The sequence below is a fragment of the Trichoderma aggressivum genome, assembly GCF_033847375.1.
Source record: "Trichoderma aggressivum f. europaeum strain CBS 100526 chromosome Unknown scaffold_003, whole genome shotgun sequence".
Classification (NCBI taxonomy): Eukaryota; Fungi; Ascomycota; class Sordariomycetes; order Hypocreales; family Hypocreaceae; genus Trichoderma; species Trichoderma aggressivum.
In genome coordinates this window covers 46,490-73,262 of record NW_026946369.1, presented here as the reverse complement: position 1 = coordinate 73,262, position 26,773 = coordinate 46,490, and the positions used below count along the sequence as shown (strand labels likewise).

Sequence of the window (26,773 nt, the reverse complement as noted above, 5' to 3'; positions counted from 1 at the left end):
AAAAAAAAATTTTTTTTAAGTTTTTGGTCTTTTCCCCCCCCCCCCCCCCCCCCCGAAACGCCGTGCGTCGGCCATCGGCCGGTGGTGGGCTCTCTTCCTCTCTCTCAGGAGGCGCGGCTCGGTTCCTTTAGCGACGCCCCTTATTGCCCCCCCTTGTTCCCTAGTCGAAGCTTGTGCGTGCAAAGTCCTCGATTAGCATGACTACCCGACTTCTAAATAAGTGACCCCCATGCTCCCAACTTGTAACTTGTTGTGCGCCTTTGCGCCAGGCCGGCTGGGGTACAGGTACGTACGAGTACTTGTACCCTGCGTGAGAACGGCTCAAGAGATCAATGTGGGAACGCACGGCTGATGTCGCCCAAAGTCCACAAAAAAAAAAAAAACTCTCCTCTTTCCTTGTCCTCGTGGCCATTGCTGGGCTGTCGTTGACATTTCCCCTTCTGACGGCTGTCGTCTTCACCGAGAACACGTTCCGCTGTCCTTCGAGAAACTCAAAAGGTTGCCCATTGGGGAAATCATGGACGTTTGTCCGGTCTGCGTTTCCTGTGGCGTCGGAGACGGCCGATAGACAGACAACCTTCTTACTCTCAGACCATGGTAGTCGTAGTTGTCGAGCCCGACGCGTACGGGTACTCGCTGTACTGTACAAGCAGACGTCCCAACCTCTCTGAACGGGAAACGCTTGAGTCGTTGTGATGCAACCTGGGTAGTAATACTGAACAGCAAAGGGCTCCACTGCCGCGCACACGTCGTGGTACGGTAGCCAGCGCAGCATTTCGATGTGATAGAAGTCCTGCAAATTGAACTGTCTGAGAGCCCATGCAAATGGAGACCATCACCTGTCTAAGCCGTTCTCAGCATCCCTGGCGCCATGGGTCCGCCGGTTTTGGCGCGCAAAGGCAGACGAGGCTAAGGAAAAGAAGAAACATGTCCATGGGCCAAGTTGTTTTCGCATTGACTCCAGCTAGCTCTGAGGAAAATTTCGCCGCCTGGCCTGCCTCGCAAGCGAAGTGGTTGCAATTCCCAAGGCCCGCCGAGAGGCTGGTTCCTTTTGCCGGTTCAGGGGCTTAATCCAAGCGCCTCCAGATTGTGGATCGCCTGTAGATAACGTTAGTATTCTCTCCTCGTCTTTTTTTCCTTCTTCCCCTAGGTGAGATCCGCATGCAGCATGGACAGATTCGCTCATACCGCCTGTTGGTACCAGCAGCAGTGGCAGAAGGCCTGGTGTCTCCGTGATATGCTACGTACTGTACATACTGCTAGTGCAAGCAACGGTAGGATCAGTTATCGCAGAACTTGGGCTCGCTTGTGTCCGTCAACTTGACGTTCGTCGCGTGGCGGTATACTCGCACATATTTGTAGTAGCCGTTGCAACGCCGCTTCGGCACTAAACACTGAGGGCAAGTCGATCTTTTGTCCTGCTCCATCGGGGTTCATGACGCAACGAAATGAGATATCTCGCAGCCTCCTGCGTCCTTATTTGTTGTCCAGCTCATCATGACAAGGCCTTGAACGCCATTCGTCCATGCTCTGCTTCTGGATGGATCGACGATGGGTCGTCGACGCGCAACTAGCACGAAGCCATCCTTGCCCCTGCGACATTAAGCAGCTAGCCCAAGCCACTTTGGGGGACAGACTGGAGCCTCGCTGGGTCGCAATTCGCGGGTCTGGGAGTAATTTAGTCGTAGCTCCTTGTCGCAATACCTGTGCAGACACCAGGTATATGTCGCCTTGGTCCGCAACAAAACAAGAAGAGGTCGGTCGTCTCTCCACGATGCGCGATCCCTCATCCCGTTTCCTTTGGTTAAAAGAGCTCGAGTAGCAGTCGCTTCTTGTCCACCGTTGCCATCAATTCGACAAGTCGCTTCGCCCTCGTGGTATATGGCTCCGTTGGCGTTATAGTCGTCGCCCTTGCTTTTCTTTGCCCTCAGCCTGGTGCTGTCTTTCGCATACCCACCCACGGCCATCACAAGTAGAATTCTCCGCAATCTTGTATACATCTGTCGCCAAGATTCGGCTTCTCGATTCCGAAAAGAAAAAAAAAGTATCCAACCGCAATGCATACAGCCAAGTTGTTCGTCTTTGCCATCGCTGCAGCAACCGCGGCGGCAAACAGCGTTGCAACTGTCCTCGATACATCAACAGCACAGCACATCTCCATTGGGACCGAGGGCGGGTTTTCGATTGCGGAGGATGCCACTGTTCCCGTTGTTTCAGCTTCCGTAACACAGGCATCACGGACGGATGTTGAGGCGCCAACGACTGAGGCCAGCTCTTCCGATGCTTCTGCTTCTACCATCGGTGTCACACGGCCTTTGAACTTTCCAAATGCGACATGTAAGATACCGCTATCCCCTCGGGTTGAAGTTCGTTCCTCTTGCTAACATTGAGATGAAGCGACGTTGGCTAGCAGCGTAGTTCCTACAAAGTCACAGAATACCACGACGCCCACCAGCCACGTAACTGGTGGTGCTATTCCGCAGCAGATGCAGAGCTCCATGGCTGGGCTAATAGGGTTCTGCATCATGGGTTTGATCATGTTATAGACGGAGGCAAGAAAGGCTGTTATGAATAATGACGCTGGACGATTTGCGCGCCACGTATAGAATGTGTCCCAGGTAGGACACGGGCGTTTAAGAAAACCAACAAGATACCACGGACCATGGAGTCCACCCTCCTTTAACTGGACAGGAGTTTATAACCGATAATAGAATAATTGTAATCAACAATTTCACGCATGGATATGCAACACCGAACCAGGCATCAGCTCTGCTGAGAGACTCTTGATTCGCGATGATTCGAGTGATTGATATGGATCGGTATGCTGATGAGTTGTAGTTTGCATTCATGGATTTTAGGTGAATATGTAATACACCCTTGGTATCTTGGTTTGTTGTGTTGGCAGCATTTAAGTGAGATGGCCGTCCTTTATAGGCCCATTCTCTACTGACAACACATCGGCAGTGTCTTTTTTCTTCATAATCCCCCACATGACCTTGAAGTCTTCATGGTATTCCTGGAACCTGTCTCTTTAAGTGACTGAGTCTTTGCCCCAGAGAGCGCTACTCTCGAGGCACACATATTTTTGCGCCAGTAGCATGGATGCTCGGGATGACTTTAGTCTGTCACTGGTATATCGTCGTCTTCTCGTCGAGGTCTACCAAGACTTTGCACGGATCAATCTGAGAAGCCTCTTAAGAACGGCCGTTGGGGCGCCGTGGACGCCATGCGAGCCTAATCAGTGCGGTATCTCGATGTATTTGAAAAAAAAAAACAAGTCTCTGCTCAGGGAAGCTTGGAATAGCGACGGCTTTAAGCAGCGACGGGTATCTGGCCACCAGTGTTGCCAGTAGGAGGAGGCTTGGGTAGGTCGTCCTGAATGCTACGTTAGCGAGACGCTCGTCTTCAGACATGCCTTGGAGTATCCCACAAGGTCGAAAATGACTCGAATCATCAAGCTACAGCTGGGGCACACAGCGATATCTTGCTCGTCGCGCAGGTCATCGAGAGCGATCTGGAAGCGATCGCCGCAGGGACACGGGTAGTAGTACGTTTGGAGAGCCTCGTCGAAGGTCATGTCTTCGATTTCGATCTCGTCGTATATTGAAAGCCCGTCATCTGACATCTTTGTGGTGTTTGCTGGAGACACGAGTCACACGCAACCGGGTATTGTATTGTTTGTGTTTTCGGTCTAGGTAGGTATGGAAGAATGAAAGCGCAAGTCTTCACAAGCACTCGCCACCCCGCGATAAAGCCGGCAGAAAACGAAGAAGAAGAAAAACAGTTACAAACCCCACGAGTGTGGCTGGTGCTGTCATCTCATCTCTCCTGTGGCTGATGCTAACAATCACATGCCGGGGCTTTCCCTGGAGGCTGTGGCGCTCAAGTCTGGGGAAGCAGCGCCGCATGCTCTTGCCAGGCCGAGGCCAGTGGACGCATCTCCACCCAGGCCTTATCGTTTATTTCCAGCAGCTGCCATTTGGTATTTTGATGTCATCACCATCAGACATCACCACCAGCTAGCAGGCGCTCTGGTGGAAGAAACAACTGCAAAAGACTCACGAATATCCTCACGGCGCACATTCTATTAGACAAATCCAGCTGCCGTCTCTTCCGTACAGCGACCGCAGCTCAATCGCCGTGAGCTCTCGCCCGCGATAACCGAGTCCAGCCGCGGCGATTCGAGGCCAACCAATGCGCCGTGCCGTCGACGATAGGTGACGAGCTGGGCACGAGCTTCCCCTAGCCAGGCATTGAAGAGCACAGAGGCAGACGCATAGGCAGACGCAGCGCTTGAAGCCATGGCCTGGCAGTCGAAACTCGCCCTGTCCAAGGACCGCACCATTCGCGGCATCATCACCAACCTCACTCGGTTGTACGTCAAGCACCGAACGCGCATCTCGCGTGCCATTTGGATTTCCCTCTTCGTCGCTCTCGCAAACCGCATTCGCCATGCAATCTTGGAGCAAAAGGCCGCCTCTGCGCGCGAGGCCGCTCAGCGGGCCACTCGCCAAGGCACCGTCACTGCCGGCTCGGAGGAAACACCCAGAAAAAAGGTCGCCCTGAATCGCGAGTTTTTCAGGTCCCTGATGCGCCTGAGTAAGATCGTAGTGCCTGGCTGGAAGAGCAAGGAGGCTAGGATGCTGGCTAGCCACAGCTTCTTCTTGGTTCTGAGGACCTTGATTAGCGTTCGTGTGGCCGAGATGGACGGTGCCATTGTCAAGGCCCTAGTCAAAGGCAATGGCAAGGAATTCCTGAAGCGTATCGTCTGGTGGATGCTAATTGCCGTGCCCGCCACATTTACAAACTCCATGGTAATAATTTATCCCTTTGCCTATCCAAGGGGCAATGCTAACTCGACTACTTGTGCAGCTTTCCTACCACCAAGCTGAGCTGTCTCTGCAATATCGGACGAGGCTGACACAACACATCCACGACAAATACTTGTCCAAATTAACCTTTTACGGCATCTCGGCACTTGATGATCGTATAAAGAATCCAGACCAGCTCATCGCTGTTGATGTATCAAAGTTCTCCAACAGTCTGGCTGAGCTATATAGCAACCTTGCCAAGCCAGCGCTCGATATGGTTTGTTCTTCTCATCCCCCTCATTTACCCCAAACCAAAGAAGCGAACATCCGAAACGACTAACCATCTTCTTCCGCTAGACCATTTACACATATGCATTATCTAAAAGCGTGGGAAGCGAAGGCGTCATTTTCATGTCCTTGTTAGTTCAGCTCTCAGCAAACCTGATGCGTGTCTTGACGCCGCCTTTTGGTAAATACGTCGCCGATGAAGCCCGCCTGGAGGGAGAATTCCGATTCCAGCACTCCCGCTTGATCGACTACAGCGAAGAAATCGCTCTCTACGGCGGCCACATCGCCGAGAAGGATACCTTGGATAAAGGCTACTTTACGCTCATCAAGCATGTAAACTATATCCTTCGGCGACGCTTCTACCACGGCTTCATGGAGGATTTCGTTATCAAATACTTTTGGGGTGCTCTGGGCCTGCTACTTTGCAGTGTCCCTGTCTTTGTTAAGCTTCCAGGGCAGCTGGTCATGAACATGGGAGACAGGACCGAGGCCTTTGTGACAAATCGCCGCATGCTTCTCTCCGCATCTGACGCTTTTGGCAGAATCATGTTCTCTTACAGAGAAATCATGGAGCTGGCTGGGTATACTTCCCGAGTTGCCACCTTGCTTAACGTCATGGATGACATCCAGATGGGCCACTTTGAGAAGAAGCTCGTCTCTTCTTCCGGCACAGAGGACAATGAGGCAGTCCTCAAAGGCCGCGGTACTGTCCACGAAAGCAAAGACTACATCAAATTCGAGGATGTGTAAGTCCAAAGGCCGTCTACCATTCTTTCAATGCCTGAACGCTAACAGATCCATTACAGACCCATCATCTCGCCCAACGGCGACGTTCTCGTCAAGGCGCTCTCTTTCTCCCTCTCACACGGCGACCATCTCCTCGTCGTGGGTCCTAATGGCTGCGGCAAATCATCCCTGTTCCGCATTCTCGGAGGTCTTTGGCCCGTCTACGGAGGAACCGTCTACAAGCCCCCCTTCACCTCCATCTTTTACCTCCCCCAACGCCCATACCTATCCCGAGGCTCCCTTCGCCAGCAAATTATCTACCCCGACTCCCTGCGCCAGATGCGCTCAAAGGGCGTCAACGACTCCGACCTACTCTCGATCCTCACCACCCTTGGCCTGGAACATCTCATTGAGCTCTATCCCGAAGGCTGGGACGCCGAAGCCGAGTGGCGCGATGTCCTTTCCGGCGGCCTCCAGCAGCGTGTTGCCATGGCGCGCCTGTTTTATCACCGGCCGCAGTACGCTATCCTTGACGAGTGCACAAGCAGCGTGACGCTTGAAACCGAAAAGGTCATGTATGAAAACGCAAAGTCTCTCAACATTACGCTTTTGACGGTCAGTCATCGTCGCAGCTTGTGGAAATACCACACGCATATTTTGCAGTTTGACGGGCAGGGCAACTACGTCTTTACGAAGCTCGATGCCGAGAGACGTCTGAGGCTGGAGGACGAGAGGGAGGAACTGGAGATGAAATTGAGGCAGGTGCCTGAGCTGGAGAGGAGACTGGAGGAGCTGACTACTCTTTGAATCTGAGTTTCTGCGTCAACAATATAGGTTTATCTGAAGGCGGAGGTGTTTTGCTATTTGCTATTTGCTATATACTATATACGTGAGATGTTTGTATGACTAGGGTCTTGTGTGAGAAGCGGATTTTCGGGGTATCAACATGACTGATGCCGGTTTTCTTTTTGATTACGCAAATTTATTATATTTCTAGCCAACCCTTGAATCTTTTTAAAGATACCAATCAAGTGAAATGGCGTATGGACTTTATCAGGGGGAATGTGATATATACAAATTCCATCGCTATATCCAAAATTATTTAAAACGCCTACTATCCCGAATAACAATGACTTCCTCATCCTCATCGTCTTCGTCTTCAAAATCTCCCTCGTCAAAATCGCCCTCCTCAGTATCGTCGTCGTCGTCGTCGTCGTCGTCCCTCAACTCAGACTCAGCTGAATCTTCCAACTGGCTCGGATGGAATTTGCAGTCCGCCTTATGAACAGTGTTGTCATTCTCAAGGATCTGTCTATGATCTGCACCGCACTCGTAGCAAAACTGGTGCTTGCACTTGACGCCTATCGGAGAAATAAACACTGGTCAGTTTAAATCGAAATTCTTTATCCTGTGCAGTAGATGTTATGGCTGTCGTTCCAGATGTTGCCGCAGCCCCAGCAGAACTCGTGCCGGCATTTGATACCTGTTGTACTCTATGTTCAGCAACTTCCCGGCGATTTTTCTGTTATAAGAGGTTGGGAGGGGAGACAAAGGACCGAAGAAAGGTTTGATACAAAAAGAAAGTGTGTATTATAAGTACGCACCATAGGAATTGGAGCAAAATAAAACGAGTGAAAATTCAAGGAAGTAAATGAGAAAAGCAAAGGGTGCAACTTACAAGTCATATGCGAACTAAGAAAACCGTTAGTAATCTCTCTTTCTTACGTGACAGACATGGAAAGCGTAGAATCAGTTGCAACATACCATCCGTCGTTCTTTTCAATCGCCCATCCACACCCGGGGCAAGGTTTTGTTGTTCTCCCGACGGTTTCCCTGCTCATATCTTCTTCAGCCTTCCTCCTCGCCGCAATTTGCCTCGCCAGCTCTATGGCTTTCCTGGTCCTCTCCCTCTCTTCACGTTCTCTCATCTCTCTCATCTCTCTAACTCTCCTCTCTTCTTCAAGTAGGCCCTGTGCCATGGCTCTGTCGGCTTGGAGCTGTGCCTCCTGCGCAGCCGCCCATGCTTCGTTATCGATTTCGAGCTTGGAGCGGAAATTGTCTGGGTCAGCAAGCAGCTGATCGTACTCGTCGCATGTCAATCCCTGGTGCCATGCGACGTTGTGATGAAAACAGGATCTATGGGTGCAGTGAAGGCATATTACTATGGGCTGATCTTGACCAGACTCATGTATCTGACCAGAACCGCAGCCAGATGTGCACCAGAAGAAATTTTCAGCCTCAGCCATAGCAGCCCGGAGAGCAAGCGTCTCGTATCTAACCACACACGTCAGATGATAAGTACTTGATTGCCAACAGGGGAGAATAAAAGACTTCGGAGTATGCACCTTTTGAATGTCTCTTCATCGGCGTAGCGCTGGATGTCTGTATAATCTAATAATTCGCGGCATTCAGGACATCTGATGTCTGTCCAGATTTTGCTTGTCAGATCGGACCGGATAGACCTCTCCAAGCACTCGAGACACGCCGTGGGGGGATGTAAGCAAGACGCTGTTGGAGAAAACCGGGGGAAGAGAATGTCTTCCTTGGTATCAGTACATATTGAGCAATCGCGATCACCGCTGTCATGATCCGACGGTACACGCTGATGCGTAACCAGGACAGTAGCTGTCCCGGGGTCTCTTTGATATCGTTGTCCGAAGCTAATTCAAGCCATATTTAAGTAGAATATCCCAATAAAAAAACAGATCCATGAAAACCAGACCACGCCAATAATTGAAAACGCAATGTGGATGTATAAAGGGGACGATTGTGTAAGAACCCAAACAAGAAAAGAAACGGCGAACAGTACAAGCCAACGAAAGCCGTGAGGAAAGCCCGCCCGCTATTCTATTCATCTGTGGTGCAAAAAGAACCAGGCATACGGGGAGTCGAAAGGGGCAGAAAATCGGGAAGCCTACCTGAAATCATCAGCTTCATCATCTCCACGTCTACCAGACAGGTCCAGACGGCGCTGATATGCCACCGTCATGGCCGAGTCTTGCTGCTCAAGGAGATCGACGTACGGGTTGCTCGTGGCAGGAGTAGAGGAGCCAGTGGACGCAATAATCTCGTCTTGGCTACTACCCGGGCGTCGAGATTCGTTTTCGACACTCAAAAGCTCCGTCGAATCGGTGCTAGGCGACGGTGGATTCAGAATGTCGTCCTCATCCTCGTCCTCGTCCTCGTCCTCGTCCACAAAAACTTTGACTGTCTCTTTTGGTGGGGCTGCAAACTCGTCATCGTCAAATAAGGCAAGATTAATGCGATATCTGAACCCGGCGTCCGGGCTGGCCGTTGGAGCAGGTGCAGGTGCAGTTAACACGAGGGGAAACTGATTCGTTGGTGGTAGAGCGACAGCTGGTTCATCTTCCTCATCCTCTTCTTCGAGCTCCTCCTCTACATCCTCTTCCTCCTCTTCCTCCTCACCCTCTTCCTCACCCTCTTCCTCACCCTCTCCTCTCTTGACCGTCGTTGTTGCCGCTTCAGGTTCTTCTTCGGTCTCCTCGTCGTCCACCAGCCATATGGAGTCGTCATCGTCGTCTCCAAAGCCGCCCATGATGGCAGGGTTAACCATCCCATAGTGCGAATTGGCAGAATGAACAAACATGTTGTTCCGCATGGCGGAGGTTTCTACAAACGGAACGTACTTGGTCGTATATGAGCCTAGCCCAGGCTGCTCCGGAACGTCAACCTCCTCCACGGGATCCTCTGCAGGAACTTGTTCAAGCGCGGGTGTATGGAGGACACTCGAGTCGTCTTGTTTGAACCGAAACTGCAGCGCTTGTTCAGCAGGCGTGGGATCCTCTTCCGGCTCGGTTGTATTAGTCGCGGTGCGGTCTTCCGTAGAAGTTGACGGCGGGTATGAATCGCTCTGAATGGGCCAGTCAACGTCGACGGGGGTTATCTGGTCGATGGACTTGTTGTTCTTTCGTCTGCGAAGAACGGCCTCAGTCTTTCTCTTGATGGACCGTAACATGCTTGTCGCTCAAGGTGTGAGTGTGATTGCGGCCACCCCCTGGTCCAGCTTCTACTTATACCGCGGGCATATGCAGGGGAGGGATGATGGGCGCGAAGCAATTGTGTCTGGTGTGTGTGACTAGGCCAACGATAACGCAGAATCCGATTTTGGCGTGAGATGTGGTGAATGTTAATGAAGCGCGCAATCAAAGTGGAAGTTGATTGAAAAAGCATCCATAGTTTTACGTTGAAGAGGGAAAGAAAAGAAGGGAACAAAGGCTCGGCTGCTTGCAGGAGATACCTTTACAGGTAGCTACCTAGCTGTACGAGGGCGGGAGCAAAGCTGAGGCTGGCAAGCTGGGAGACGCCTCGCGATGGATAGCGGAGGCAGAAGAGCCCCAGCGCCGCGGTCTAGCGGTCGTCATAGCGCTGTAGCAGGCTGCCAGCAGCAGCATTCAGCCCACAGCACGCTGTAAATGCGCTAGCGGCTAGTGCAGTCCATAAGCTTTCGGACTGAGGTCATGTCGTGTACATGTACAGTACTTAGGTACTTGGCTGAAGGACGAAGGAGTGTGCCTTACAGGGATCAAGGCGTGTGCATACAAACACACACTCGTCACTTCTCACGCCCCCCAAAGAAGCCAAAGGAAGAGGAGGAGGAGGAGGAGGAGAAGGAGGAGGAGAAGCAGCCCGTCCGACCATCGGTAAAGACATCGCAGGGCGGTCGGCAATCATATGATTTGCGCGAGGGGAAAGCTAACCCGACGCCCTTCAACGTGGCCCTGCCTGGACGAGCACGATGACTGCGTTGGTGAAACGAAGTCGAGTGGGAAGAGGGACAATCTACTATATCCAGAACAGATTGATCGCGTACATACGTGGCCCTGCTATCGTCCTATCAATAAACTGCCAGACGCAAGACATGCGGCAAATCAAGCATTAGTAACCTAGCAGTGCACATGTACTAGTATTGATGGCCAAAAATAAAGAGAGAGTCCGAAAGCCTTGTAAACGCCCACCCACATGCTCCCCCATACTGTACGCATACATGATGCGCGGTTTCACATACTGCATGTGCCTCGAGTTCTCCAATCCCATGGACCCAAACCGCAAATCCCTGTTGTGCTCGTATGCGATAGAGCTACTCGCTTGTACTCGTACTGCTGCTGCTGCTGCCCAGTAGATAGTACTCGTAGGAACCAGATAGTCAACCCAGCCACCCTTCTCCTTTCTTCCGCGACTTTGGGAAGCAGAGGTAAGCGACAAGTGACGGGTCGCCGTCTTCTACAAACTTGTCCCTCTTCTCCTCGGGGCCCCAGGCCACCAGCATCTGCTGCTTGCGTACAATCGACGGGGCCTTGATGGCGTCACGCTGCCCAATCTGGCGGATGTACAGAGCTGGGACAACGGTGCACACGTTGAACAGATCCAGGTAGAGCTCCTTCTTTGTGGGTCGAGGATCAAGCTTGGCCATGTTGAAGGCCTTCCTGCTCTGCAGAATGTTGCGGCAATCAAGCTTGTCGACGTTTTCGACAAACTCTGGCGAGAGCGCGAACCGAGAGCCGCTCCACGAGATGTACGGCTGGATGTCGAGATAGAAGTGGTGCGTAGACACCTGGATCTTTTCGTAGAGCGCCATGGCGGGCTTGACGCAGTTCTCCTCCATGTTCTGGCAAAACCACTGAAACTTGTCTTTTTTGCAAAAGATGCGAAGGATATCTGCGAGATCCAGCGTCAGGTCCCTGCTGCGCCGCGTGCGCACCGATTTAAACTGCGGCGCGCTCATCAGGGCGCTGTAGCTTTCGGCAGTCCATGTGCGAACTGCAAACAAGTCTGTTTCAAAGACATCATGGTTAGCTTGGGTCCGTCTTTACGTCTCTGGGATTTACAAGCGCCTTACCTCTCTTTGGCTCAACCGAAGTCTGCATCTGCGTCTCGATAAAGCTCACCATCTCAGTATAGTTCTGAGCAGAGCCGTAAAGGACCTTTTGGAAGATATGATCATTGAGAAATCGCAGAATGAGGGCGGCAATAATGTCCTCGTCCGTCTCGGGGAAAAGGCAGGCGTGGACCAGATCTGGATGCTTGTGCAGAGCTTTCTTAAACTTGGACGCTTCTCCAGACTGCTTCCGGACGCTGTTGGCGAGAGCCTCGATGCCAGACTCGTAGTCATCCAACCAGGGTTCCATGAATTTTTGAACCCAATCTTGGACTTGTTCAATGAGGTCGTCGTATTGCTATAGACAGAGACAAAATACGTCCTGCGTCAGCAGCTGTTAGGGTAGAGGGGGAGGGGGAGGATGTTGAGTGGTCTTGTCATATCAATCAATCACTTACCCGTCCTACTTCCTCCGGCGTAAGGTCCTTACGATACGGCTGGAGACTGAAGATGTGCGACTGCGCATCGTTTAATTCCTCTCGCAACAGGCGATTCTCCTCCTTGAGCCTGCTCAGCTCTTGACCAAGCGAGTCCGCATCCTTGGCAATCTCCTCCATGTCAGAGTTGAGCAAATGTTTCAAATCTTGTATCTGCTGCATCGCCCTGCCGGCCTCTCTTTCGGCGCTCTCTTTTTCGGCCGTCAGCCTGGCAATGGAGTCTTGGAGCTGCCTGAGCTGGGCCTGATCTCGGAGCTCATCGCGCTGTCCGATGGAGAGGCGTCGCCGCGGTGTAAAGCTTTCACTCTCCATACTATCGAAGCTCTCTGCTGATGCGTATATTGAGCCGGGAATGTTGGTCAAGTCAAAGCCGTCGTCAGAGGTATCGTCGAGAAAAGGAGCTGGTACGCTCAAGGTGTACTTCCTCGCAGGGACAAGCTCTGGGTCGATGGGCTCGGTGACTTCGTCTGAAAAGTCAAGGAGGTCTACTTCGACAGGTGCATCCTCTTGCTGTTCCTGGCTGTTCCCGGGTTTGTCGTCACTCTGGTCCATCTCTTTCTTGCCGTCCTTGCTCTTCTCTTCAACCTCGTCCTTGTCGCTGGATTTGGTCGGTTTTCTCTCCTTGCGGAGGACCGCGTGGCCATTAGATGCTCGGTTTCGCATGTCGTCGAGGGGGATTGTTCCTTGGCCTTTGTCCGGCGACATGGTGGTCTGTGCAATGCAGATGCCTAGAGGTGCAATGCGCGCTGTGTATCTAGGAATGCATCAAAGATGGGATGAACTCGACAGCGCCTAATTCTGGCTGGAGACAAAGGGCTTTCAGATGCAAAAACAAACATACAAACAAACAAACAAAGAAGTCGTATTTCTAGAGCTCAAGATCCAATGCCAGATCTTGCCTCTTGCCAGCCTGTGATGGTGGCGCTTGCAGCTCACTATCCAGTGATTGTACCAGACGCTTCACAGCCCCGGGCTGAATGAAGCAAGGCCCCCATGGCGCATGTCACCCAGTATGCCTGGTCAGGTACTCGTACGTGCCAACTTGAATGCCTACCAACTGCCAACCGCTACAGCACAGCACAGCACAGCACAGCACAGCACAGGCATCCAAAGAGCCACTGATTCAATATCGCTCAACCTGCACGCCCCCTCCTTCACGATCCATGATCCCAGGATGCAGTGACTAGCGGAATTCAGCCTCACAGTAGCTCGCCGTGGTAGAAAGAGGGGACATGGAGCCCATCCGCGGCCCGTTTCGGACGCGGGAGGCCGATAATGTCCCGGCTTCACTGTGAGTACTCGTACGAGTACATGCGCGTACCTGTGACCAGTCTGCAGCAGCTCGTTTTCAGACAGCCGGGCTGGTTCAAAGGCAATGCTGGCGCTTGGTTACTTCAATGAAATAAAATTTGGGGAATAAGCAAAGACTACCTAAATTAGAGTGCTCAACAGAACTCAATCCAGGAGTTTGCTTTACATGTGAGTGGTTGCTAGCAACGCCATGGCGTACATGTGCCTGGCGTGTGCCGCCATCTGTGGCTGATACAGTGCGTCAAAGTCGCTGCTGCACACCGTACACCACCGTACAGGCAGGCAGGCATCAAAACTTCAACAGATTGTACATTTTGCAACAACATGAGCCTCGGCCAGATACAACGCCATATCGAATCAGCCTCATTATGGCTCCCAGAACGATGGATGCGGGCGCTGAAACTCCATAATATCTGCCTCCAACATATGCCGTGGCTGTAACCGCAACCCACCATGGACAGTCACCCAGGCTTCGCTCAGACTGGAACCCTTCATCAAGATATCCAACCTGACGGATTCGATAGACGGCTGTATAAATCAGCCCAACAGCTTCGGCATTCGAACCCCTCAACCTGGACTTGACCCATCGTCTATTCCGCAGCGAGCTCCAAACGCCCATTGTGCAGTGGACGAGGGCAATGCTCGGGGAAAAGATGTCAACCAAAGCGATGGCCGCTCCAGCAATCGACGAGTTGACACTATGGGAGGCAGCCAGAGTGCCCAGGAATACAGCAAAGTTGAAGTTGAGACCCGGAAACGCCTGAGCAATTGCAAGTCCGGTCAAAAAGTCTCGTGAGCTGACCTACCCTTCGGCGGCGACGTATTCTCTAAGCAACGGGATGACAACCAGTCCACCGCCGAAGATTATTGTACCTGCGAGATACAGGTTGGCAAACAACTGCAGCGACACCGCCGAGAAAATGGAGCAAGGGAAAATACCAAAGGGCGTTATACAACATGCCAACAACACTGCTGAGAAACACCAAAGTACTAGTGAGATTGTCCGTAACGGTGCTCTTTGAGAGCTGCACAGCTGCCAGGGCAATGATGCCGACAGTAGCCGCATCAAGTCCTGATAAGAGGGCATAAACGGCACGGGGAAAAGCAGATCCGATGCTGGAAACACCGATGGCAAGACCAGAGTTGATGCAGTATAGCATCTTTGTGCTTCCCGGACCACATAGTGCCTGAACAATACCAAAGAGCTCTTGATACTAGAATTTGCCATACTAGATGAGCGTGGAAATCAACTCCTAGAGAGATGGGACATGAACAAACCAGTTGCTCACCAATCCACTTCAACTTGGTAACAGAGTTTCACCATAACTTCCTTCAAACTCTGTTACAATTGTTTGCAGAAGTGTGTGCTAATTTTATACGAGATCTAGCGCCTTCTATAGCAACATGCCATCCATGGATCTCATATTGGCCGCCTGACTCTCGGGCCACCACGTGCTCGTCCATTGGTATATCGGAGTCTTTCCGATTTTGTGCTATATAAAGCATCGATATAAGTATGATGGCCACCTTTTGTAGCAACTCTGGGATCTCTACGGAGTACCAAGAATAACACAATGGAAGATGGATGGCTTAGAGTTAGGTTCAAGGTTCTTACAAAAATGCGGGTGGCCGAGATTACGCCGTATTATTAGATCTGTCATGGAATGAAGCTTTAAGGCTTCGGCGATTTTCCAACTACATGTAGCTAGTAGTAACCTACCACCTACTACTGTTGACAGCACATGCGTGTCAGTAACAATGAAGTTGAAAGTTGAACTCCATAAAATAAGGTCGTACCTGGGTGCGTGCACTGTACCAGCCACATTGCGCCACAAGGCCGTATCAAGATGTGAACTGCTCCACGCGGGGAATCTCTGAGACGCAGCAAATGCTCTGTACTGGACTATGATCAAATGACATCAAATATTGTTTCAGCTGTGAAGGATTCATTACCACGTCCACCATGTATTCAGTCCACGTTGCAGCCCCCATCCATACCACCCAGCTGTATCCAAAAGTATGGAGTCGCTATGCCCATCGACTGATCTTAAAACGGCACGGCCAATATTGACGGAATACATCAATGGAGCTCAAGCTCCAGTTAGAGCTCGCCTCAATCCACTAAATCCCTCCACGCCAGCCGCTGCAGGCGCTACTCCGGAGGCCAAGCAGCGCTCGTCCAGTGAACGGCCTCGCTGGGCGGCGCCATCCGACTGCCAACGACCGCTGTATCCCCCGCTCTTCTAGAAGCACGCCCCCCATCTCCCTGGAGTCCATCGTGTCTGGTCGTATCGCATCTTCCCCTCACCACCAAACTCTGTGCTTCGAAACAAGGCAGATTTCCGCCTCACTCTCTGCTGTATCGGTACATGCGTTGACGCCCTGCAGACGCCAAGTACTGCTACCGGCCTGCTACAATGACGACGGGAGACCTGCCAGGCATCAGCCCCACCTAGCTGAATACCGCCTGGAGGCTCAAGGCAGCCCGCGCTCGGGCTTCTGTGAGCGTGTCGTTTGCTATCTACATATCTATCAACTTGCATCATCTATTGCTGAGGTGAAGCAGCGCTTAACTCTGCCTCTGGCATGCATCGACATACAATCATTGCCTCTCTGAGTCTCTCCGCGGCTGCGACAAGTGGTCAGCTGCGCCTCTGAAGAAACCTCTCAGGGCACCTTATTCCTTTCCTCCAATTCACTTATATGCTGCGTTCTTTGTTCCTTGTGTGCCACGAAGCCTACCTGGCCCTTCACCTTCTCCAGCTACCATTTGTCGTTGGCAAACGCCCTGGCTCTCCAATCGCCTGCTAGCTCGGCCTGACGGGCAAATATAGATATAGGGAACCGCAGGCCAAGCGCCTCTTTTGAACTCTTTTCTACATCCAATCCTTCTCTGATCCTGTTCCTTTCTGGTTCTTCTTTTTCTTCTCCACCACACTCTTGCATTCCCTGTCTGGCATCCTCAAGATGGATTTCGATAAGCTCTCCATCACGGATCGCAAGATCATCGTCGGCATTGATTTTGGCACCACCTACTCTGGTGTCGCGTGGGCAGAGACCCAGCGGCCGGACAGGCGGACGGCAATCACCACTTGGCCCATCAACAAGACGTCTCGCGAGGGTGAGTCTTCGGACAAGGTGCCTACCAAGCTTCGCTATGCCAAGGACGAAGTTCAATGGGGGTTTTCCATCCCCATTACCGCTCCTCAAGAAGAGGTTATCGAGTGGTTCAAGCTGTAAGTCGTCACCATCATGATCTATTCCCAAACACAGTTCTGTTCCTTGGTTTGAGCTGACATTATGCCGATAGCGACTTGGATCCATCCCTGAAAAACATTGGTCAGGCTGTTGCCAGTGATGGTGCTCGCGGAGGCAGAGATGCTGATAAGCTTGTCACTGATTATCTGACCGCCCTTACCGAGCATCTCCTTTATACTCTGCGTGAGAAGCTTGGTGAGAGCGTCGTCAAAAGCACTCCTCTGGAATTCATCATCACCGTGCCGGCTATTTGGAGCGATCTTGCCAAGGACAAGACCAAGAAAGCCTGCCAAAGGGCCGTTCAGTCCCTGCCTTTGGCACCTGGCTCGTCCAAAACTCTCATCCATCTCGTCTCCGAACCCGAAGCCGCAGCCATCTATGCACTGCATGGGTTGGATCCCCACGGCCTCAAGATTGGCGACACCGTTGTCGTCGTCGATGCGGGTGGTGGCACTGTCGATCTCATTTCCTACACCATTACTGGGCTGAAGCCCATTCTTCAGGTCCAAGAGGCTGCTCCTGGCTCTGGCGCCCTCTGCGGCTCGACCTTCCTCAACATGCGCTTCGCCAAGTTTCTCAAGGCAAAGCTGGGCAAGGAAGAAGGCTTTGACGAGGAGGTTCTCGCCGAGGCCATGGAGGTATTTGAAAAGAAAGTCAAGCGTCAGTTCACCCTTGCCGCTCAGCCCGATGAGACATACACAATCCCCGTCGGCGGCCTATCCAACAACAAGGCTCTCGGAATCACTCGTGGACGGTATGCTCTCAAAGCCTCTGATTTGAATACTATATTTGAGCCCGTCGTCCTCGAAGTCATCAAGCTTGTCAAGGACCAGATCACTGTTAGCAACGTGCCCATCCGTGCTGTGCTCCTGGTCGGCGGCTTCGGTGCCTCCAACTATCTCAAGGAGCGTCTGAGAAACGCAGTCGACAAGTCCATCCAGATCATGCAGCCTCCAAATGCCTGGCAAGCCGTCGTGCAGGGTGCGGTCATGAAGGGACTCGCCAACAGTGCACCCGACACTCTCACCATGGTCAAGGTGCAGAACCGCAAGGCAAGGAAGCACTACGGCACTGAGTGGCGGACCAAGTTCGACGAACGTGTCCATGGCCATATTTCAGACAAGAAGAGCTGGAGCGGCATGGAAGGCTATTATAAGGTTAACGCCATGGAATGGTTCATTCGCAAGGTATGCTATTCCCCCTATTCCTCCAACCATACGAGCTAACGCAAACGAAAAAAAAAAAAGGGCGATGCCGTCTCCGAGAACGAGCCTTACATCACGTCCTTTGTCTGGACAGGCCTTGTGGCGCACGGCCGTATCCGCAAGATGCGTATGACTATCTACTGCGACCAGTCATCCGAAGAAGCGCCCATTGATAGGAACGCGAATGTGCAAGTCCTGGCCCACGTTGAGGCCGACGTGAGCCACATTCCCGAGCATCTGCTCAATCGTCGCCAGGGCAAAGACGGGCAGATGTACTATGAGCTCAGCTGCAAGATTGAGGCCGTCTATCTCTCCGCCTCGACTACGTATACGCTCTTATATAACAGTATGTGATTCCCCTTTTCCTGCTTCCTATACACAGTTGGCTAACCATGACATGTAGATCAGCGGTACGATACGGTCACTTGCGAATATGTCTAAGTGGCCTAGATGAGGCAGTTTTACCTTGTTGTTCTTTTTGCTTTCTCTCACGTGCTATTTATATGGTGTATAAGGTCAATCTCGGGATATTAGCGAAACACATATGTATATAGAATTACCCTAGGCAGGATTAAGGTCACGATCGCAACGCACTTAGCAGATTATCAAATTGAATCTGATACAAAGGATGAAATTATATTTAATACACGCGAAGTGTCCACACTTTTTTCGCGGAAAAACAGTTATATGGCCCCCTCTTCTCACCAGATAACAAACACGTAATAACAGAGAAAAAGACGAGCGAGTTTATCGACAGCAACATACAGACAAGATATCATCAAAAGTATAAGAGAGAGAAAAGGAAACTAGTAACACACAAAGGACATGTAGAAAACAAGCAAAAGCCACTTCATCAATGCAGCCAAGCTCTCGCAAATAAAACACAAAAAGAAACAAGTGCCGAGTTATATGAGAGAGTCAGAAAAAAACAGACAGTGAAAAAAAAAACACGAGATATTTTTGAGGAAAGGAAAAAGCGGCGGCCTATGCGCAGTGTGGCCAAAGTGGTATCCAGAACAACCCGGCCATGAATTAGGAAAAAAAAAGAGGTATATAGGAAAAACAACAAGGACCGAGGGCGGAATCAAAATGAGATGTGTGTATGTAGCCAGGCAGTGAGAGTAGTGCGGCAAAAAATCCAGATGCCTTCTTTTTTTTGAGTTGAAAAACAAAGCAAAAAGAACCCGAGTGTGGCCAACGATGAGAGAGGTATCGACAATATCCCGAGCCGATTACTTTTTCCCCCTGAGATGGTATAAAATAGTTGCGAAAGAGAGAGAGAGAGAGAGAGAGAGAGATCCTGCACAGCCCTTGTATGTATTCCGTCGCGGTTTACCACCCGCCCTTTGTGTATGTTTATCCGTGTTTGTATGTTGCGTTTGTTTGCCTGTCTTCTAAATGAAAAGCGAGAACATTGAAAGCTGGTCCGCATGGGCACTGCCCTCCAGCATTCGTCGAGCTCGACTCATGTAGCTCCGTCGTTACCGTTCTGTTGTTGGCGGTAATCCGTGTATGTTTGTATGTGTTGTGTATGTGCGAGTAATTTGTATGATAAAAAATCCAGCGAAGAAACCCCGTAGCTTACTGTTCCTCGTCTAGGCTTCCCATTGCAGTTCCAGCTTTGTGATGCTTCATGCCAAGCTTAAGCAAGCTGAACCTCTTCCTCACGCTCTTTTTATTCTTTGTCTCAGGCTCATCCATTGACGGTCGGTCCTTGGTTAGTGCATCCAAGCTCACCCTGCCGACTGAGCCGCCTCGCTTCTCTCTATGGGTGTCTTGATGGACACTATCCATGCCCTGAGTTTGGGACAGGTTATGGGGAGCGTGGTCCTTGCTGAGGCCGCGCATGTGTGCCTTATCCCTGCTGAGGCCGCGTGTGTGTGCCTTCGTCTCACCTGTATTGCTGTTGGCCTGATCAGTGGCCTCGCTGCCGTCTAGCTCTTTCTTTCGGCCTCCCAAGAAGCTCAGGCGCGCACCGCGCTGCCGAGGAGTGATTTGTCGAATGACAGTCGCCTCCTCAGCCTTCACTCCGTTCACCGGAACAGCAATACTCGTCCACTGTGGGCCCTTCTCGCCGCCGGGTGTTGACCCTCTCCAAGTAGGGGACGGTGTTGAGACTGGCTGTAGGACTGGCTGCCGGGGCGCGAATAGAGCAATCTCTGGTGCAAAGGTTGCCTCAAAGTCTAACTTGGTGTCAGCTGTCTTATCTTTTGCAACGCAAATCATGCATGTGAAGGGTGTTACTTACAGCCTTGAAGCTCCGAATATCTCCGGGAAATGGCTTCATTCTTGCTCCGGGAAAAGAGGGTCAAGCATCTCTTGAGCATCATAGCATGATCCACCAGAGTCATCTTGATTGCGGTTTCTTGAGGATCAAGCTCAATCTCGTCATCTTCTTCCTCGTCATCGTCCCCATCCGAGCCCTCCTCTCCGCTCGATGGTTCGGGGAGCAGTTTGCGGTATTGCACAACACTGTTCTCAGAGGCTGGGCTGACAGAAATGTTGATAGCTTCAATTAGCTGTTGAGCAACCAAGTCATCGCCGTCAGCTAATCGGCGTTCCAGTAGAGTCATCTCCTGTGTCTTCCTAGAAATGCGTTCCAAGGCGGTCTCCTGGGCGTTGAGCCTGACTTCGCGAGTTTCGAGAATCTCGCTCCGGCGTAGAAGTGTAGGGAAAGGCTCTGCAGTAGTGAAAACTAATTTCTCGGCACAATGCTCCTGTACTGGTCCAGAAGTGTTCCTCTTGGTTGTCACGGAGAAGACTTGAGGATGGGATGACAGTAAAAAGTCCCGGACTATGTGCGGCACCCGAACTCTTTGGTATACTTGATGCGAGAGGTCTCGGTGTGGCGTAAGAGCCGAAACGACCAAGAACTGGCCTTCCATCTCATCAACGTCGCCGCCGGTGATGATCTGGGCCGATGGGTATTGCTCTTGCATGCGGTCTGTAAAGGCCGAAGCGCGTTCAGATGGAGACCCTTCATAGACAAATTCCTTGTCCCGCACAGAAGTAGGAAATCCAAGTCCCTTGAAGGCCACTCTGTAGTACTTTGGCGTAACCTTTTCGCTCTTTGAAATGCTCTCGTATATCGTTGCGATTGCCCTCCCAGTTCTGGCGAGCTTGGCGAAATCGTATACATTGGTTTCGTACTGGACCTGGAGCTCCTTGTACGCAGTCAGGGCGTTGCTCCACGATTCTCCGTCCTCAAAATGCTTAATCATCTCGAAATAGATTCTCTCTTTACGCTCAAATGGAGACTGCGCTGGAAACTGGGGATCGGCCAACGCTGGAACATGCCCAATCGGGTCCCATTCATAGAGATCCGCATGGAGGCGGAGCGCTAGACCAGCCTCTGTGTGGTTCCTAGACTCGGCCTGCAACTTCGCCAGCTGATGGACATAGCGAATGAAGATGTCCTCCTTTTGCATGTCGCGCAGGAACTCCATGAGTCGGAGTCGGTTTATGATGTTGGATGCTTCACCGCTACCATCACCACCACTGTGCACAGCAACGAGTAAATCGAGAAACTCGTCCAAAGTGCCAACAAGCTCACGCACAGCTGCGTAGAGAGGCTCTTCCGCAACCTCTGAAAGGGGCCGGAATCGTTCAAGTAGCTCTGAGATGAATAGCTTTTGGAGGATGCTTTCCGTGAGAGGATTCGATTTGAAGTAAGTGTCCAATGAATCAATGAGTTCTGTCTGAATCACAGATAGGTCTTCACTCAAAGTCCACTCGCTCACAATCATAGTCTGCAGAACCTCAACCGCCATTCTGCGGAGACCTTCATGGACACTCAAACAGAGCTCTACGATAGGGCCAACTAGAGTCGGGACGTATTGTACTTGGTATCCGCCGATATTGCTGAGTCCGTATTTATCATGCTCTTCTGACGTGGTTTCCCAGCCGATAGCCTCCCACATTCTTCGTAAAAGATCAGCTCCGTGTTCCCGCACATCGCCAGCAATCTTCCACACTGCTCTCCTCTTCTGCTCGGGAAACGTCTCCAGAGCAAGCGAGGAGCTTCCCACAAGTTTCAGCAGCGTTGTGAAGAACAGCTTCCAGAGCTCAGTGTTGAATGATTCTGCCTCATCGGGGTCGGGTAGGCAAGATTCAAGAAGAATACCAGCCAGATACTGCAAGATTCTCATCGTCGACTTGTGATGATAAATAAGCACACTTAGCCATCCATTTGGAAACGCCTCGCCGGTCAAAATGCTCATTTGCACTTTGAGTAGGTTCTCCAAAAGGGTCGTCAAGTCGTCCTCAGAAGCCAACTCAAGCTGCATGCCCGAGGGAGAGTTCGCCAGGGCAGAAAGAACCGCGGACAATTCGGCCAGGGATTCGTCAAAGGCCAGCTCTTCAGCTATTGGCTTAGTGGGGAAGGGATATGCTGAAGGAAACAAAAGAGAGAGCTTGTTTCTAGGTTTCTGTGGGGATGCGAGAATGGCCAGATAAGAATCGACAATATTAGGGATATGGTCGGGGATTTCCGGACCCAGATGGTCGATCTGGCTGGCGAGGATAGAACAGCACAGTCGAATCTGCTCTCGCCACTGATCATTAACCTCTTCAGTATGACCCCAGTGAGGAGAGATCCATCGCACAGTGTTGGCACTCAGGGCAGACTTCTGCTCTGGATGAGCAAATATGTCCAGCTTAGAGTAGTTGATGATAAGGCACAGCTTGTAAATGATAAGCTTGCCCTTCACCTCTTTGCACGAGTCCATGAAATCAATAGCAATGTGCAGGATCTCTTCTGTCGTCAAGAGACCCGTCAGCTCTGGCAGCCAAGTGTGGAAATGCTGCACCGCCAACGTCTGACTGCCAACGAGCGCCGGTGCCGAGTTTCGCATCATCGCATCAAGCGCTTTGAAAATGCTTCGAAGGCTCCTAGTGAATCCCTGGGTGGAGGACTTGATCCCTATCCCCGCTTCCTTTACCTTTTGCTGCCCTCGGGATTGAGTGATGAACTTCAAAATGTGTCTCACGACTTTGAAAGTTGCCCGCAACTTGCGAGCTGTCTCGGGTTCCGTGGGGCGTTTGAGCAGCCGAGTGAAAGACCGTATCAGACAAGGGGTAGCAAAGGGATAGTTGAACTGGGTTTCCACATAATTGTCAACCAAGGGACTAAGATTGAATCGCCGATCGTGTACGATTCCAAGTACCCTAACCATAGCCGTAAACACCAAATCTTCATATTCATCATTCCCAGAGTGCTCCACGAGGATTCCAAAGAGCCCATCTAGCACGTCGCTAAGGAGCTTCACGACCTCAATCTCTGAGACAAAGATGATTTGTCTCAGAATAGCGGGGATTTCGTCCTTTGGCAACTCTTTCCATTTGAGAAGCCCGAGGATAACTCTGTCCTGAGAGAACTTTGTGCTGCAGAGGTAGGTATCAACCAGCATCACGGCAAGCGGCCCAGTGACCTCGACTGACCCATCCTTACCTCGTGGTGCCCAGGGGGTGGAGAGATATCCGCCTTTGCCCGAGGGGCCTGCCTGCGCGGTGGAGGTGAACTCGTCTATTTTATAGAGCAAGAGTCCATGGGGCCCGTCGCGAATAAAGGCTTGGCCCTCCCACAGAGGCATATGAGCAACAGCAAATGGCGGGTTGGGCATGTCCGACAAGAACATGACCACGTGAGCGTTCATCACGTCGCTTGGTTGTAGCGACAAGCGGAGCGTCTGGTTCCAAGCCTCGCCCCTTTCCACAGCACAAGATTTGAACGTGGTTAGAGCCTCGGTATTGGAAGATGTAAAGATGCATCTCTCAAATCGTTCACCGGAGGACTGGCGGATCTCTAGCGTAAGTTGCAAATTCGCTCCGCTGACTGTGCTGGGTAGGTTAATTGCGCTGCCCGCGAATCTTGAAATGAGATGTTGCTTTGCCAAGGCGGCAATGTTGAGCGTCAGATATATATCCGATCTTGACTTGGTTGGTGCGGCAGCAAACCCGATTCTACTCGTCTTTGATACACCCGACAAGATGGTGGGCGTGGCCTTGATCAGCCCATCTGCATCCGGATGATGGAATTTCCTAAGCGAAACTTGTAGTCGCTCGCCGCTCCTCGATTTTTCATATTGACCGGAAGTACTAGTAATCAGCTCCCGAATCAAGGGATCGAACTCTTCGGCAGCGTCCCTATCAGTCTGAGAATATCCAAGCGACGGCGACCAGATGTTGACAACCTGCTCGACCTCTTCTGTCTGCTTCATGATGGAGTTGAGCTTCAAAACTCCAACGCCGATGGTACGCTCAACAATCTGTCCTGTTTCATGAAGACTTGCCGCCGAAGTACTCTTCGATCCGGCAGTGCTTGGCGGATGGCTGCTTCCGTCTTGGCTGTCCAAGCGAGTTGTAGAAGGTCTTCCCTCCTGCGACTCGGAAACGGAATCCATTTTGGCCACTGCGTTGCCTCGAGAAAAGGCGGTTCGTCCACTTTTGCTCCCCCACATCATGCTTCTCCTAGAAGCCTTTCCCGAGCTTGCTGGCGGAGTTTTCACGTTTTCTCTCGTAAAGCTGCTGTCGGTGCCGGACCGAGACAAAGGTTGGGGGATAAAGATGTGCTGTGATCCCAACACCTTGACAACAAGGTACAGCTCGGAGTCGGCAGACGGCGCATCTCCAATGTCATGGGCAGAGAGATCTGTAAACAGAGTCTTGGTGCTGGCGTTTTGAGCGAGACCGCTGATGGAGCCGCCCGCGGGGATCTCAATGCTGAAACACTCAGAGAGGTTGGATCCCTTTGCATATTGCGGTTTGCTGACAAGGTAGGCCACAATTATTGTCTCCTCGGTGGAGCTTCCAGCAAAGCCCTTGACGTCTAGCAAGATGTGGTTTAAACTCGCCAGCTCGACCGTGGTTTGGGGAGGCTCATCCAGTAAGCTCATAACCGATTGGAGCTTGGTGACGTCGACAACAGAGTCATCCGCCGTCAGAACTCTGCCGCGCGCTGCTGGATCTCGCACAACCACCTCACCACCACATAGTTTGTTGACCGTGACGAGATCCCAGACCGTCTTCTCCCGCAGTCGCTCGTATTCGTGCGCTGTGAGAACATTGTAGAGAAACTGCTGGCGGTGGAGGTTCAAAGAGTTGACGAGTTGTGATAGTTTTTCGAGCTTTGCATACTGACGAGAGAGAAGCAGCTCATGCAGATATTTGGAGTGCCACTCTCGCAAGCACGACGCGATTTCGTCAACTAGTGGTTCATCTACCGAGGTCGGCGTCTCGTCACCAATCTTGAGCATCGGAACAGGTGCTGGGGGTCGAGGCACATTGGGATCTCTGCGAACCGGGACTGAGAGGTTCTTGACCGCGTCGCCCGTGAGATCTCGCAAAGTCTTCTTCCACTGGCTCGAATCCATCGTCGTCCTGTCCTGACCTTTTGACTCTATGCCACTTTTGGCTGAATCGCTACCCGGGCGGTCGTCGATGCCGCTGTCGCTCGCAAAATCTTCATCGTGTCTTTCGTCCGTTTCGCCAAGCAGCTCTCGAACCTCTACACAGCTTCTCGGAAAGATGCCACTGAAGACGCGAGCTTCCAACGTCTGTCCCTTGACCGATGTCAGACCAGCCAGCAGACTGGGGGGCGCCACGAGGTAGCCGCGCAGCCAGTTGCCGTCTGGCGTCTCTTCGATTATATAGAGCTCATCGCCAATTTCGAGCGGGAGGTCGGCCGGGCTCGCGGCTGTGAAAGGGTAGGTCGCGACGGCGAAGGCGATCCGGGGGAGAGGCTGCCAGGGCATTGAAGCTCAGGATGTCGGCCTCTGGCGAGAAAAGTGTTCGATTGGGCCAGGCAGAAGCGACTATTATCTCGTCGTAGGCAGCGGCTTGCTGATTGGCAAGGCTTGACGAAGTAATGCGCTGATGGATGGAAGTTGCGAACGCATCAAGCTCCAACCTCGAACGCGGTGGTGCAGATATATCGTGACGCCTGGGCTGTTGTTTCTTAGTCGCTGACAAGGTTCTCTGACTAGCGGCGCGAACTCGAGCAGAAGAAGAGAATTCAAAAGCCGATAGAGTTTTTTTTTCCTGCAAGACTTACGTTACGATGTGTGAAGATCGTTTGCAAAACGCCGGTTGGCTGACGGCTGGCCGTTCGAGAACCAGAACCCCTGAGCAAACACGACCAAATTATGCACACCGGCGGGAAGAGATAGCGATCCGATAGCGCAATTAAAGCATCCGCCCAAAGCTGATCAACATGCCAAGTTGTATATTTGCAATGCCAAGATGCACGGTGCTTCCCAAGGCTCGCCCGAAAACAGAAACTGTGACACAAAAGTCTCAAACAAGAAAGAAAAAAATTAGCATATATGACAGACGCAGCGAGGGGAAATTTCTGGCCCGCGATATCGTGACGGGTCTCTGAACTCAGCAGCATCAAGTCTCCCGTCTCCTCAACGAGTACCAACCGTCGGGCGTTTTAGTGCTGCAAGCCCCGCTACACTGCGCTAGGAATCAGCGGTGGACTCCCTGTACGGGGGAAGCCTGTACGGGGGTCGTGGCCAGTGGAGAGTGAGTCGAAGCCTCTAAAGGCCGCCGACAGGGGTTTGGTGCCAGGGGACGGTTTTGTACCTGCTTCATCCACCCGGGCAGGACGGGACGCGCATGTACATGTAACCACTCACCACGATCAAGGCACTGCTGCAGCCCACGCTTGAACGAACCGCTTGTCGCCTCCTGTCCCAAAGCGGTGCAATGAGGTGGCCTGTGCGATGAGTCGGACCAAATAGGCAGTGCCCTGTATTTTTAGGCAAAGTCACTGTCTCGCCATGACACGCCGGCGCTGCACAATGCAGGAGGCGACGTCGCAACGGCATCAATTGGGCTCAA

At 51.8% G+C, this 26,773-nt stretch overlaps 7 protein-coding genes across 7 annotated transcripts; 3 read left to right on the top strand and 4 right to left on the bottom strand.

Moving 5' to 3' along the window:
- Positions 1–2,057: 2,057 nt before the first annotated feature.
- Triagg1_1153 (uncharacterized protein) lies at positions 2,058–2,546 on the top strand (the record flags this gene model as incomplete). The annotated part of the gene is made up of 2 exons (XM_062895192.1): positions 2,058–2,337; positions 2,398–2,546. The coding sequence occupies 2 exons, from the start codon at positions 2,058–2,060 to the stop codon at positions 2,544–2,546; spliced, it is 429 nt and encodes a 142-aa protein (XP_062759492.1).
- A 766-nt stretch (positions 2,547–3,312) lies between these two features.
- On the bottom strand, positions 3,313–3,625 carry Triagg1_1152 (uncharacterized protein; the record flags this gene model as incomplete). Its single annotated transcript, XM_062895191.1, has 2 exons — positions 3,313–3,375; positions 3,431–3,625. 2 exons carry the CDS (start codon positions 3,623–3,625, stop codon positions 3,313–3,315), a joined length of 258 nt encoding a protein of 85 aa, XP_062759491.1.
- A 676-nt stretch (positions 3,626–4,301) lies between these two features.
- Positions 4,302–6,632, top strand: Triagg1_1151 (uncharacterized protein; the record flags this gene model as incomplete). Its single annotated transcript, XM_062895190.1, has 4 exons — positions 4,302–4,814; positions 4,873–5,088; positions 5,169–5,845; positions 5,906–6,632. The coding sequence occupies 4 exons, from the start codon at positions 4,302–4,304 to the stop codon at positions 6,630–6,632; spliced, it is 2,133 nt and encodes a 710-aa protein (XP_062759490.1).
- Positions 6,633–6,923: 291 nt separating this feature from the next.
- Positions 6,924–9,801, bottom strand: Triagg1_1150 (uncharacterized protein; the record flags this gene model as incomplete). Its single annotated transcript, XM_062895189.1, has 6 exons — positions 6,924–7,186; positions 7,504–7,517; positions 7,590–7,927; positions 7,988–8,099; positions 8,171–8,464; positions 8,744–9,801. 6 exons carry the CDS (start codon positions 9,799–9,801, stop codon positions 6,924–6,926), a joined length of 2,079 nt encoding a protein of 692 aa, XP_062759489.1.
- A 1,188-nt stretch (positions 9,802–10,989) lies between these two features.
- Positions 10,990–12,863, bottom strand: Triagg1_1149 (uncharacterized protein; the record flags this gene model as incomplete). The annotated part of the gene is made up of 3 exons (XM_062895187.1): positions 10,990–11,615; positions 11,683–12,019; positions 12,120–12,863. The coding sequence occupies 3 exons, from the start codon at positions 12,861–12,863 to the stop codon at positions 10,990–10,992; spliced, it is 1,707 nt and encodes a 568-aa protein (XP_062759488.1).
- Positions 12,864–16,436: 3,573 nt separating this feature from the next.
- Positions 16,437–18,373, top strand: Triagg1_1148 (uncharacterized protein; the record flags this gene model as incomplete). Its single annotated transcript, XM_062895186.1, has 4 exons — positions 16,437–16,705; positions 16,780–17,914; positions 17,975–18,278; positions 18,336–18,373. 4 exons carry the CDS (start codon positions 16,437–16,439, stop codon positions 18,371–18,373), a joined length of 1,746 nt encoding a protein of 581 aa, XP_062759487.1.
- Positions 18,374–19,513: 1,140 nt separating this feature from the next.
- Triagg1_1147 (uncharacterized protein) lies at positions 19,514–25,683 on the bottom strand (the record flags this gene model as incomplete). Its single annotated transcript, XM_062895185.1, has 2 exons — positions 19,514–20,115; positions 20,181–25,683. The coding sequence occupies 2 exons, from the start codon at positions 25,681–25,683 to the stop codon at positions 19,514–19,516; spliced, it is 6,105 nt and encodes a 2,034-aa protein (XP_062759486.1).
- Positions 25,684–26,773: the final 1,090 nt, after the last annotated feature.